The 13,606-nt window shown below is 43.3% G+C and overlaps 1 protein-coding gene across 21 annotated transcripts in view; it reads right to left on the bottom strand.

The window, feature by feature from the left end:
- Window positions 1–8,759: 8,759 nt before the first annotated feature.
- Dlg1 (discs large MAGUK scaffold protein 1) overlaps window positions 8,760–13,606 on the bottom strand; it is a 188,950-nt gene continuing 184,103 nt past the window's right edge. For all 21 annotated transcript variants that reach the window (XM_026785432.1, XM_026785435.1, XM_013351406.2 and 18 more), the window contains one exon: window positions 8,760–10,432. In XM_026785432.1, the coding sequence (XP_026641233.1) occupies window positions 10,326–10,432 (107 nt within the window). In that variant the 3' untranslated portion in view covers window positions 8,760–10,325. The remainder of the gene's footprint in view (window positions 10,433–13,606) is intronic.

The raw sequence follows: 13,606 nt of genomic DNA, 5'->3' as shown, positions 1-13,606 counted from the left end.
TTCCCCCTTGTGACTGTCATTGTAATATGTTTTAAGAACTAGCTGATTATGATCTTGGGAGTGGTCCTGAGAGGCAGGGGGTTGCCCCCTTGTAATTTTCACTGGTATTTTCAGAATTTTCTGTGACACACTCCCTGCCAATTCCGGATCACCGGACTGTGGTTTCTTCCCTTAAAAATCGGTCCTCCGCTGTGTGGGTTATGAGTCTCGGCCCCAGTGCGCTGGTTCCCGTCTCATCTCATCAATTAAAGCCTCGTGTGATTGCAGCAAGGACGATGTCTTGTGAGTTACTGGGGGGTCGGGTCGTGTTATCCCGAGACTTGAGTGACAGTCTCCCCGCACGGGGGTCTTTCACTTTCCATGGCTAAAACTGTGAGCGGACAACCCAGGGTTGGTCCTCCCGCGCTAGCCCTGCACACGCTGTGTGGTGCATTCGATTTGGGGGCTCCGCCATGAGAGACCACGAAGAGTGGCATCTAGCTTCTCTGGCTTCTGAGTTGCCCGTACTGTAGAGAGAAGATGCTCTTCTGCAGGCTCTGCAGTATTTGCCGCCATTTCACACCCCCTCTTCTATGGGCCCGTGGTGTTTTCACAGGCTTTCACGTTTTCAGCTACGGTATAAACCCTCAAACAATGCCCTGCCGGTGTCCCACTGGCTTTGCTTTTCCTCAGACTGTCTCAGTCACTGCTCGGATCCACAAGGCAGCTGTTTTCAGTTCCAGCCTTTGCTCCCCACTGCAGTTTGTGGCATGGCGGCTCGGCAACAAGGTAGATCATGCCTCTATGTCTCTCTTCCATACAACATGTGACTGCTGTACTTTGACTGAGGTCAGGTGACTTCACCGCCATCTTAACTGAGAGCCAGGTCAGGTGACCAAGTTCCGCCATCTTTACTGGGGTATTTCCTGCCTAGTTCCCTGGTATTAACTCTAGTACATAGGTGACCTTACCACCATTTTGACTGAGGTCAGGTGACCTTACTGCCATCTTAACTAAGGTTAGATGACTTCACTGCCATCTTAACTGAGAGCCAGGTCAGGTGACCATGTCCTGCCATCTTTACCGAAGTATACCTTGCCTCTTGCTGACCCTGTAACATGTTTGTTTTACGCAGTGGCATGCCTTTGATAGGGCCCACCAAGAGCATCCACTCTTCCCAATTCCTGTTTACTCTGTGTGTGCATACATATAACTTAAATGCACCTATGTTTACTGCTAAATGTTATGATTGTCTGTTCTTTGCATCTCATTCCAGACTATAAAACAATAAGTCTCATGTGTTAAACTGGTATGTACTTTATATTTAGTCCAACCCTGCTTTAAAATATATTAAGCTGTTCTCTACTATTGTCAGTTCTGCCATTAACTTTCTATCGCAAGCAATTTTTTCTTCTTTCTGTCTTTCAATGAGTATAAATCTTACCTGTTAAGTTGAAAACCAGTACAGTTAAGCTTGGATCCAGCTCTCCAGGCAGATTCTATAACGTAGTTATACCCAATAAATAGCCCTCAACTATTCAAATATCTGTGGAATATGGCATTTATATATTTAATGATTAAAAAACTTTTTATAACAAAAAAGATACAGGTTGGCTCCTAGCAACAGCACTCTACTTCCTCCAAAGAAGACAGAAGACAAATGGGCACAGAACAATGTCCATCCACAATTTGCTTCAACTGCCAAGCACTGACCACTGGGAAAAACTGCCTTTCATCTAAACTGAAGATCTCCAGACAGTGGACAAAATAGCTTGAACTGACAGCCTAGCTGCTCAGGTCAAGGTAGGTTTGTCTTCCTACAGATTTCTTAGCCCACAGAATCTTCTGGAGTCTGGCAGTCCCTGCGTTAAACAGCAAAAGGCAAATATGACCTTCAGCAACCATGGAGGACCCTGAGGAGTAGCTCTAGGTGCCAACCAAATAAGTTCTCTGGCATTTTTTTAATCAGTAACTCAAGTAAAATTTTATCTCTGATGCAGTTTGACAGTTGAGAGGTTTTGTTTAAAAGGACAGCCTCACCAAACAAATTCCAACAAGTACAAGTTATCAAATCTCTTTCACGCTGCCTTCCATAGTCTTAAAAATACTTTTCATTGTGCAAAAACATCTGTCACAGTCATTCTGATGACTCATGTTTTTACAAATCCAAAGAATTCTTGTGAGTTTTAGGGAGAAGAATTGAAGGATCCACCTTAAACAAGTCAGACAGACTCCTCTCAATTCCCTAGTCCTAAATATTTTCTCCCTAAACTTAACTTCGTTCTCTGTTCTGCCAGTACCTTAAACAGGTGTAAGAGATACCAGACATTTCCATACCACAAACACCAGACAGGAGCAAAGAGACTAGCTAACCCAGGATGTGATCAGCACCCAGCTTCCTCAGGTTCTCCCCCCACCCCCAGGTGACTCCCACAAATAAGCGGGAAGCAGTTTTGAGAATCCGCCACCTCAATTCCTTTAACCTGTGGTGCCTAACCTCCTGCCCTTTTATTATAAAAAAGAGATGGGAATGTAATGGTTTGTCTTGTCCCTTTAAGAGACAAGCCCCACACACTCCCTCCCCCTCCACAGCTGAGGCAGGCAGAGCTTCCTTTCTTCTTGCAGCCTGAGCCCTTTCTTTTCTGTCTCTTCTAAAGAGGTAGCTGCTCCCATGGCTCCTCTTCTCTCCTCTCCTCTGTTTTCTCCTCTTTCTCTCTCTCTGTGGCTCTCTGCTCTTTCCCCTTCTCCTCTTTCTCTTCCATAGCCCACTAAATAAATACCCATTTTCTCTGCATGGTGTGTGTCTCTGTCTCTCACCTGCAGCGCATCTCCCTGCCTGGGACCCAGCTGCCTTCATGGCCTGCTGTGGTCTCATGTCCACTGCTACTATGCGGCTCCCTGCCTGGGATCTGCTGCCCCTCGTGGCCCATGGGCCACTTGGGGAACAGTGCCATTTTATTTTTACTGTTACACTATCAGGTTTGGCAGCTGTTGTCACAGAGAAGCACAAAGAGAACGAGCAATGTTTATTATACAGGAATCTCTCCTCAATGGACATCAAAATCAAAGACCTGCATTCCATCCAGAAAGTGAGTGGATTTTGTTAATGACCTTTGGCCATCTGTGGAGGTAGACCACCTTGTGCTACAGAGGCAAACCTGAAATCCCCCAGAATGATGACCCCAGACTCTTCCCTCCCTGGACTGTCACCCATCCATAGGGGAGGTGTCACAAGTACTCTATGGCCTGCTGACCTCTATGCTATGGTCAGAGACCACACCAGATTCTAGGCCTTTTAGCTACAGAACCCACCCTCACGGTCACATGTACTTTGTAAAGGAGTTTCTGTGTAGTCATGCCTTAAGCTTCATTGTGCACTTAGAATTGGGCTGACTGTTGCCAGAAAACTTTTTCCCAAATTGTACTATGCTTAAATACGCTGACAGTGAACCGCCTGGTATTAGACTCCCCGGAGTCTGATCCAGGTTGATGAAGTCAATCTGTACCGGGTTTCAATTTTTTTCCCCAAGAGACAGGTTTTTCCACGTAGCTCTGGCTGTCCTGGATCTCATTTTGTAGACCAGGTTGGCCTTGAACTCAGAGATCTACCTGCCTCTGCTTCCCAAGTGCTGGGATTAAAGTTGTGCACCACTGCCCAACTGGGTTTTCATTCTCCGAGCAATTGGCTTCCCTGCACAATACCTTCAGAGACTGCTCTCAGGCCACCAGTGCCTTTACCCATCAACTCCTCTCATCAGCCCAAGGATAGTGACATCTTTATCTACCACCATTCCTAACATGTCTGGGAACATATATGGACCATAGCAATATAGGGTAAAACATAACGTTCAAAACACAATGACAGCACCACTTACTATAAACAAAGGGGAACAAGCTGTCACCACCCAGCTAGAGCACAGGGATTCTGTGGAAGGAGAAAGGGTGTGTGGAAACTCCAGGGGAGCTCAGTGAGACACTGCAGATGGGCTCTCCAGGGAAGGTCACCTGGGAAAGGGGATGGCCCAGTCCGTGGCGCTACCTTCAGAGGCCAGTGAGATGTAGGTTACAGTGCTATGCATACGCCTGAAGGAGGCTGTAGGGCCCGTGTCCTCAGCCCTTTTCTTACTCTGGCCATGGGTGGTTGACCAAGACATATCCTCCCTTCCTGCCGCTGCACCCGACTTCTAACTGCTCCATCTGATGGTGGAGGGAACCTGCACACTTGTAAGCACTGACCACATTTCTGTCATTCACCTCATGTGTCTATTAGAGGCACAGGCAGTTAACACAGTTGGAAGGGGTCAGGGAGGGTCAAACCCATGAAGAAGTCACTGGGGCTGGAGCTGGCTCGGTGGCTAAAGTGGCTGCTATGCAACCCCAATACCCGAGTGTTACTCCTGAGGCCCATGTAAGAAGGAAGAAAGAATAAAGATCAGTGCTGGCCTGACGTCCACGCATGCGCTGTGGCACACTCCTGTCTACACATCATATCCATTCATATAGACTATAAACTGCGGCACACTCCTGTCTACACATCATATTCATTCATATAGACTAAAAAGAAATTTCCTTTAACTTTGAGCCACTTATTATCGAGTCAGAGCAGGTTTCCTTTTTCTGAAACTATAAATCCAGATTTTCAATTTGTAGGATTACTAAAGTTAAAACATTTTGGTAAGTTTCAAAGCCATTGAGGAATCATCAATTTTATTAAAAAAATGTTTCAATCTGAGAAAAAGAAAACAGCATAAAAGGAGGTCAGAGGAGAAAGGGACATCAGTAACACTGTAAGTGGTCTGCCATGAGATTTTCATACACTCAGTTTCTTCCCAGGAGGCGTCATCTGATAGAGATAAAACATCTACCCACAAGGAAGATCAAATTGATACAAAAAGAGGAAAATCACAAAGCAAGTTCAGGAAGAGATTTTTTTTTTTTAATATTCGGTGACTTAGAGTTTTATAGCCAGACTTTTATCCCCTGCTGCCTTTCCCACCCTCCTCCCAATCTGCAGAAGCAATGCCAACAGGTATATTTCAGTCAGTTAGAATGCCAGAGCCGGGGGGCACAGGGATGTGGGGGTTCCAAACTTACACTCAGATTCCTTACCCTAGGTACTTGGGACAAGAGCTTTAAGGGAAGAGGGGCACCAAATTACAATGTGAAATGAGTATGAGGCTGTGGGAAACTTCCTGTAAGAGAACTTAGGTTCAGCTATGAAGAAGAGCATGGTTTTGCTGGGGGGGTGATGCTGACAGGTAGACATCTGCATGACGGCCATGACATGTTCAGCAGAGTACTCATTAAAGGCATGGCCCGGGAGGAAAGAGTGGTGGCTGCCTCAGTTCACACATACTCCATTCTAGGAGCACACAGACAAGTGGATTAGTGTGGGCTGGGGACCGATGGAGGCTACTGAGCAGAGTCCAAGCTGCACTTGAGTCCCCTGGGAGTAGCTGGACCAGCCAGGGCCACGGTCTGTGAACCCAATGATTGAAGGGGCCATTGCAACAACTGCCTGGGAGCCGAGGAGAGACCTGGATTAGAGTGAGGTCAGGAAGAAAAGTAGGACGTTTGGGAAGAATTAAAGTATTTGGTGACTGAAAAGTTGGGACATGTCAAAAGCACCAGTGCTAAAGTTTAGGTGTCTGAAAGAACATCCTTGGATAAAGCCGTTGTTAGCCACAGGGAGAGAAGAGCTGAGCTAGTAGTTACAGGTAAAGTGGACCTGAACCGAGCGCTAAATGTTCAGAGAAATGGAGCTATTCTCAGAAAACTGTCTCTTCTCATCTTAAATATCACCAGGGAAGTAGGTATTTTTGATTAAACGACTCACAAGATTTAGAAAATCTTTTAGTAGAGAATCACACTGTGGGACATATGGAGCGTTCATGCGCGCTGCTGTAGCTGCTCCATCTGGGAGGTGAGGGAGTCTAATTTTAGACGCGCTGAAGACAGATTAGATCACTCATCTTCCCTAGAGAAAGTTCCCATTGTGCACTTGTTAGCAACTTTCCCGGTGCGATTGTGCCATGTGCTAACTTCCACGTATTTTTTTTTTTACATTAAGAAATGAGTGCACATTAATTGTACAAGGCAATAGGTTTGTGATATTTTTGTTCATACTCCATATAGTTTTTAAAAAATTTCATCCATCAGTACAAACTCTTCAAAGCCTATCACTAACCGCTCACTGTTTGAGGAGAGTGTGTGTATGCGCAAATGTGTGTGCTGTATCAAGATTCCTAAGGGTTAGTTCAGAGCCAACCTAAGGGACAAAACCAAACCACAATGTCCCTGAGCCAGCCGAGACCATGCGCCATCTGAAAATGGTACTTTCAGGTTAGTATTCAGAGCCAGTGGATGAAAGGGTCCTCAAATCAGTCACAGTTCCATAAATCATGCAGTAGAATATTTAAAATTCTTGGGGTTACTATGTAAATCAACCACGTGCGGAGGCCCAAAAATGTGAGCCTATTTCCACGCTGACCAAAGGTCAGAGAGTTGACACTTACCTCTAGTCCTCCAAGGTTATTGCGTTTCTACCTCAAAGTTCCCACCTAGATTTAGGCCAGAGAGTTCTGCTCTCTCAAAGTTACTGTCAAGAGGTGTGGCTAAACAGTCAGACCTTGTATTTCAGGAATAGAGAAGTTGATTTGTTTCTACCCCAAACAAAAGTCTAAGGATCCTACTATGGGTCCAGTTCCCTTAGGGAGATGACAATGGATTATACCCAGTGAGTGGGTTGTCTACAGAATGTTCTAGTAACAGAATGTTTAACTATGGTTGTACCCCGCGACCTTCAATTGGTATGTTCATTTCCTTGTATCATATTAATGCAGTTTTTGTCTTACTCCTGCCTACCTTTTGGGGTCAAGGGTATTTAAAGCAATTGGAAAAATAAATGCGGGCGAATTTCAGTACTCACTGGAATTCCCTCCCAATACAATCCTGTATGTTTCTCCGTTTTATTATTCTCTTTCACATCTTCATATTCCTTACTAATATTTTCCAAATCCACACGCCTCTACCCTGGCAAGAGGTGCTTTTGTCGAGGCTGGTCCCGGACAACCAGGCAACTAATTGTTATAAAAAACAAGCCATAACCATTTGGAGTTTAAAAAACCAGGTTTTCTGAAAATGACTACGAACCACAAAAACCAGACTTCTGTCTTTCCATGGTTTCTTAGTGGGATGGCTTGTTTTTGTTCCTCTAACCACAGCCATCCTTTGGAACCCTGTGGATACCAAGACAGGGCTCTGAACTAGGTGCTTGAAGTGAAGCAGATGGTCTGAGTATTTGGGAAGCTGTGTATGAGTTATATACAAACAGTATCATTTTCTTGGGACTTGGGCATCCAGATTTTCCTGTACTGTGATCAATCCTCTCCTCAGACACTAACACAGGAGACAGGGAAAGGAAACAACTGACTCTCACAGTTGTATTTAAAGTGCTTCCATTTCACGACAGCCAAGGTGTCACTTCTTTTTATAATACAATCTTTTAAGATGATTTATTTTTATGTGCACTGCTGTTTTGACTGCATGTGTCTGTGTGAGGGTGTCAAATCCCCTGGAACTGGAGTTACAGACAGTTGTTGAAACTACCTGGCAGAATGAGAAGGAAACACGGAACACACAACAAACCCATTTAGAAGTTTATTAGAGGGGATGTGTACAGGGGAAGTCAGTGTGGCGAGAAGGGATGACCTGCCCAGCTTTTAAAAGCTGCCTAACACATGCGCACATGGGGTTGACAGTACTATGCCATACTCAGATGAGGGACTCAGGCATGCGCATAATGGCTTAACTGAGTCATTCGTGGATGATGTAACCATGCATGTGTGTGGGTCACATGACCTTTAACATCCCCGGGGCCATTAGACATTTCTGCCTGAGGGCTTGTCTGCACATGCACTGCCCAAGAACCCGGGAAGTGTTAGCCTTATTGTGGCTGACATTCTAACAGTTGTGAGCTGCTATTTGGGTGCTGGGAACTGAGCCCAGGTCCTCCAGATTTGCCAGTGTTCTTAACTACTGAGTCATCTCTCCAGCCCCCACTGTGTGACTGTGAAGGGCATACGTATACACTGAAATGGAATTCTTTCATTGTACCATGTATTTTTTCCAGCACATACCCATGCACGTGCGTCTGAGAGCATGAACTTGTGTGGAAACACCTGTGGTTGTGGAGGTCAGAGGCTGATGTTGGCAATTTCCCTCTAACACGCAAGGCAGGGTCTCAGGTGAACCCAGAGCTAGCCACGTGCTAGCCACGTGATCGAGGGATCTCATTCCAGCCCTCATTCCTTTCTGGTTCCCACCCCAGTCCTGTTTGATGATCACTACTGTTGGTTTACAGAAATGAGGAAATTAGTGGGAAACTACCTTATGGGTTCTTGCTCCCCAAGGTCTTAGTAGTATCAAGCTACCTGACTCTCAATTCTGCCAGCAGACATCTGGAAAGAAACAAATACAATTTTTAGAGCACGAACGGGGGTCCTTTAGGATGTCTTCCTGCTCTTCAGTGTGTGACCACTTGCTGCACACTTCACAATGGCCTATCCTGGAATCTCGCTTGTTGTAAGGTGGTTTTTGGAGCTCTCAACATCTTCCACTTTTCTTCTCGAGTGTTTATGTTTGGCAATGATCTACTGTGTCCAGCGTAAGAGCTACACACATTGCCTCCTTTCTTTAAACTTGTTATGTAATATGGTCAATCAATCTGATAAAATGCCAGGTTATTAAAAAAACCCTCCAAAATTCAAGACACATTTGACATATGGATTTTACAATAAAGTTTATTAGCTGTTCTCCTCTTTCTCATAAATGGAATGGATAATGTTGGTAATTCTTTACAAACCAGTACTTATTTAAGAAATTTTAACGAAGTTGCCCAAAACCACATATTGAATAAACAATTCCAAAGAGCAATGGGAAGCCAAATGATATTAATGATGGACTGGAGAAAGTGATTCTGAAGGTATTCGGCCTCTCACTAAAGTTGAAGAAGTTTGCTGTAAAGACCTGTGCAATTCTAGTAGTGCAGCTATGCAAGAGGAAGGCCTGGGGGAGTCTCAAAATAAAGTTTGTTTTTCTATTAATGAAACGAGAACAAAAAGAGGGGCGGGGGACCAAAATCAAACTCCACAATAAGAACACAACACTGACAGAAAGCCTAGGAGCACTCTGGAACTTCTGTAGGAAAGAGGAGAACACGCTCACACGTCTACTTGCAATCTAGTTTTCTAGAGGTTTTTCCTCACCACCACCAGACACTTGCTTTCAGTTCACATGATTAAGGAAGATAAGTCTCATCAATTAATATTTAATTTAAAAACCAAACAAAAAGTTAGAAGTAGGTGGCAAAAGAAAAATATATCTTAAATATATATATGTTTGTGTGTGCAACTATGTAAAGAAAATAATTCCCATAGTTACAGAGTTCAGTTAAAGAAAGTTTTATATATATTTATATATATTTTATTATAACAAAATAGGCAGTTATTGTGGGTAAAATAGTCATTAAAATCTGCCCCCCCACCCTAAGCATACATTAAAATTTCAGGCTATGAACTGGACACCTTCCCACTGTCATGATTACTACATTTCCACAGAAACTTTCTTGTCCGCAGTTCTGTCTGTGTAAAGGTGAGCCCCCTTCACCTCAACAGAGCCGTAAACAGAGTGTGTGGACAGTGCTTGAGAGGCACTGGGACCGGTGCTGCATGAGCTGATGAAAACCACTCAGACACGGTTACTCCTAGAAAGTGCACTAGGGGAGGGCTCATAACGACGTCTCATGAATATTATGAATTAACTCAGACATTAATTTTGAAGTAAAACCCCTATTTTTCTTATTTGTCTTTAATGAAATAAGTACTTTAATACCAGAAGTCAATTGAGGAACGAACTTGAGAGCTAATACACCGGCCAAACCATGCTATTAAAGTTAAGCGTGCATTGTTGCTCAAGGTTCACTGAGTCACTGATTAGAACCATCTTTCATTTGTACTGAAATTGGAAAAGAATGTATATAAAGCTTTTCTGAAAATCTCTTAAAGTTAACTTTCCCTTAAACATTAAGGAATTTTACAATTTTGCATCTCCCCAAACCCTTGACAGCTGGTCAGGCCATTCATCTTCAGTTCTGGAAAATGGCCAGAAACCAATAGTAGTAACACAGAATAATACAGATGATGCAACATGAAGGAGACACTGGATGTCAAAAACGGGCAAACTGCCAACATGAGGGTCTGAGTCAGCGTGAAAGGAGCAGTGAAGACAGATTCCAGGGCAGGGCAGAGAAGTGAGACCATGGAAGAAAGAAACAGAAAAGCCAGTCTTCATAATTTTTCTTTTGCTGGGACCCAAATGTAAGGACCAGACTGTTCTTCTATGACCTGCTTCACTTGGTTGTAAATGTCCTCCAGCGTGTCTCCCTGGACAATAGCTGCAATGACAAAAGCCACAAGTGCCCATTACTCTTTGCCATCAGTAAGTATTACTGGTGAGATGGGAGAAGGCAAGCTTTGGAAGCAGTTCAACACATGGATGTCCTTGGCAACAACTGGTCATTTAGCTGACTTTACAGGCGTACAACAACCACACAATGACCAAATATGAGACACAGCCATTCTCTCTTTACCTTTTGCCTGTAGTTTACTTTGCTCATCATCTGAGCTTGCATTAGCTCACTCACTCATCCATCTGAGGGTGCTAGAGACTGAGCCTGGGCCTTGCACAGGCTGACCATGGGCTGCCTCTCTCAGTTATGTCCTTCAGCCATTAGTTTTATCATTTTAATACAAAGTGTTTGTTTCCTCAACTTTTGTGGGAACTACAGAGAGCGAGCACAGCTAGTTATCTGGTGAGGGCAGTGTAGGGTGTTAGGAAAAAATGGCTGGCTATGGGTTGTGCGCCCTGCTGAAGTGTGAAATGGGCCAGTACTGAGGGTAGGTGGACTGATACATACAAGCTAGAGCCTAATTTAATAGTTAGAATCTATTAAAATCAATGTTAGAAAATGTGTAATAAAAAATGGCAACACAGGCATCTGTCATGGTGCATGTCCGAAATTTAATGCCTTGAAAGGCAGAGGCAGGAGGATTATAAATTCTAGATCAGCAGGGGCTACACAACTAAATCCTGTCTCAAAAATCACAGTTACAACAAAAATGGTAGCAATTACTAAGAACTAGTTATTTGGATATTTAGAGCCTCTACTCTGTAAGGATCAAAGGTTAGCTAATAAAACTAAAAAGACTTAGCATGGTACTCGGCAGGTGGCTTACAGAGATGACCCAGCACTCAGGAGGTCCAAGCAGGTGCACCAAGTGTAAGTGGGTGTTAAAGGAACCACATGTGTTTAGTTTCCTATGGCCTCAGACATCTGGAATAAAATGCCAAATGGAGATGTGAAGTCAAACTGTCTGGCTGGTGATGAGGTTAAGAACAGCATCATGAGGAACATCTATCTATGTGTCAAAGAAGAGCTTCTATGTAGCTGAGAATGTTTGAGTAATCAAAAGCTAAGCTTTAAAATGTTTATGAGTATCAGTTCTGTGATAAAAGCTCACATTCTGAGCTACATGGAGGTATTACTTAATATCTTTGAAGACACACACATTTGGCAAACATCAGTTTCATCTTGCATAGCTCAAGTGCTTCCCAGGGCAGGGTCACAGTGGCAAGCAGTGAAGAACAGCTACCTTGGGAAACACACATTTTGCTTACTGGATAAGTCGGGGCTCTCCCTGGGTTGGAAAAGCAAGAAGTCAAGGCCACAGATACCTCATTCACTGAAACCAACACCACTAGTCTGGAACAGTCCAGAATGACAGCCCAAGAACTGCATGGCGCAGAGGATCAGGTTACTTCTTTGATGTGCCCGCCCCAACCTCCTAACTCACATCTAAGGATATTCCACAAGAGGACTGGCTTTCACTCATAAAGAATGTCAAGGTTATGACTAATAGATAAAGGCTAATGGATGGTTCGAGATAAACGAAGACCAATTATGTGTGGTAGCTCAATTGAATACGTGCTCCTGGATTGAACCCTGAATTTTTTTTGTCATTTTACTCTAACAACTGCTAATATCTTGGGTAAGTCTGTATTAAAAGGTGAGATTATCAATGCTAAATATCCTGGGTTTGATTATCAGCATCTCACTATAGAGGGACATAAGCAAACATTCAAATGTCTTTCTTTCTCTTTTTGAAATACGGACATATTTAGAAGTAAAGGACATCTATTTGTAACAAACTCAGATGTTTTAGAGATAAAATGTAACATTTGGAAAATATGAGTAAAGGGCATGAGCCGTTCTTATGCTAATATTCTTAAGGTTTCTAAGTCTGAAATTAAAGAAAAAAAAAAGACCCTTTTCCTTTTAGCACATGGTTTATATCAGAGCACTTACTGGAATTCATATAATCACTCATTTAAATGCGGTCAGGTGAGGTCGTGTGTGTCCCAGCTACTCAGGTAGCAAATGTAGGCTGGTCATTTGAGTCTAGGAGTTCAGGGCCACCCTGGGCAACTCAGCTAAACCCTATCTTTTCTAGCCAAGTCTAAGCTGTTACAGTGGTGGGCTAGTTGCTGCCAGAGTTGGGTGGTTCATGCAGTCCCCTCTAGTCCTGTAGTAGCCTGTGTGTTGGTTGCCCTTCTGTAGGTCATATAGTACATGAAGACACTCACAAACTGCAATCCCTTTCATCTTGAAATTCTCAGTCCTCCCAACTGTCAGCAAAAAAAATTTTGCTTATACCAAGTCTACAGTATACTGTTATAGTAACAGAAAACACACTAAGACAGACAATTCACCAATCTCATTTCTGGGTATATATCCAAATGAAATATCAAAATACATCAAAGAAACATCTGCAATTCTTTGTTAACCTCAATATTACAATATACAAAAGAATGAAAACCAGCTAAATGTCAACAAAGAAACTATGGGGCATTTAAATAATATAATGAGAATATTATTCAGTCATAAAAGAAGAGGGGCTGGAGAGCTGGCTCAGAGGTTAAGAGCACTAACTGTTCTTCCAGAGGTACTGAGTTCAATTCCCAGCAATCATATGGTAGCCCACAACCATCCATAATAAGATTTGGTACTCTCTTCTGGCCTACAGGCATACATGCAGACAGAATACTATATACATAATAAATAAATCTTTAAAAAAAAAAAGAAGGAATCCTTTCCTTTTTGACAACCTGAATGAATAATATACAAGACATTAAGCTGAATTAAATAAACCAGACACACAAAAATACAATCTACATGGCCTCATTTACCTGTGGAATCTTCTATGAATCTGAATTCACAGAAGCAGGGAGTACAGTCATGGTTCCCAGATTGGGGGTGGGGGGTGTAGAATAAGAAAATGCTGATCAAAGGATATGAACTTCTGTTTTCAGGAGGAAATGTGGTGGTGTAGTCACAGTTCAATGACAGTGCTGGCCTAGCTATGCAAGGTCACAGTACTGGGAAGAACCAAGACCCTAAAAAGACAATTTCTGTGTACTAATGTAGAGCATGGTGACTACAGTAACAAAAGATCTCAACCACACACACACACACAATCATACACACACCCATACACACACCACACACACA

The sequence above is a fragment of the Microtus ochrogaster genome, chromosome 2 (genome assembly GCF_000317375.1).
Source record: "Microtus ochrogaster isolate Prairie Vole_2 chromosome 2, MicOch1.0, whole genome shotgun sequence".
Taxonomy (NCBI): Eukaryota; Metazoa; Chordata; class Mammalia; order Rodentia; family Cricetidae; genus Microtus; species Microtus ochrogaster.
The sequence above is the reverse complement of the archived record's forward strand: the minus strand, read 5'-3'. Positions and strand labels throughout refer to the sequence as shown.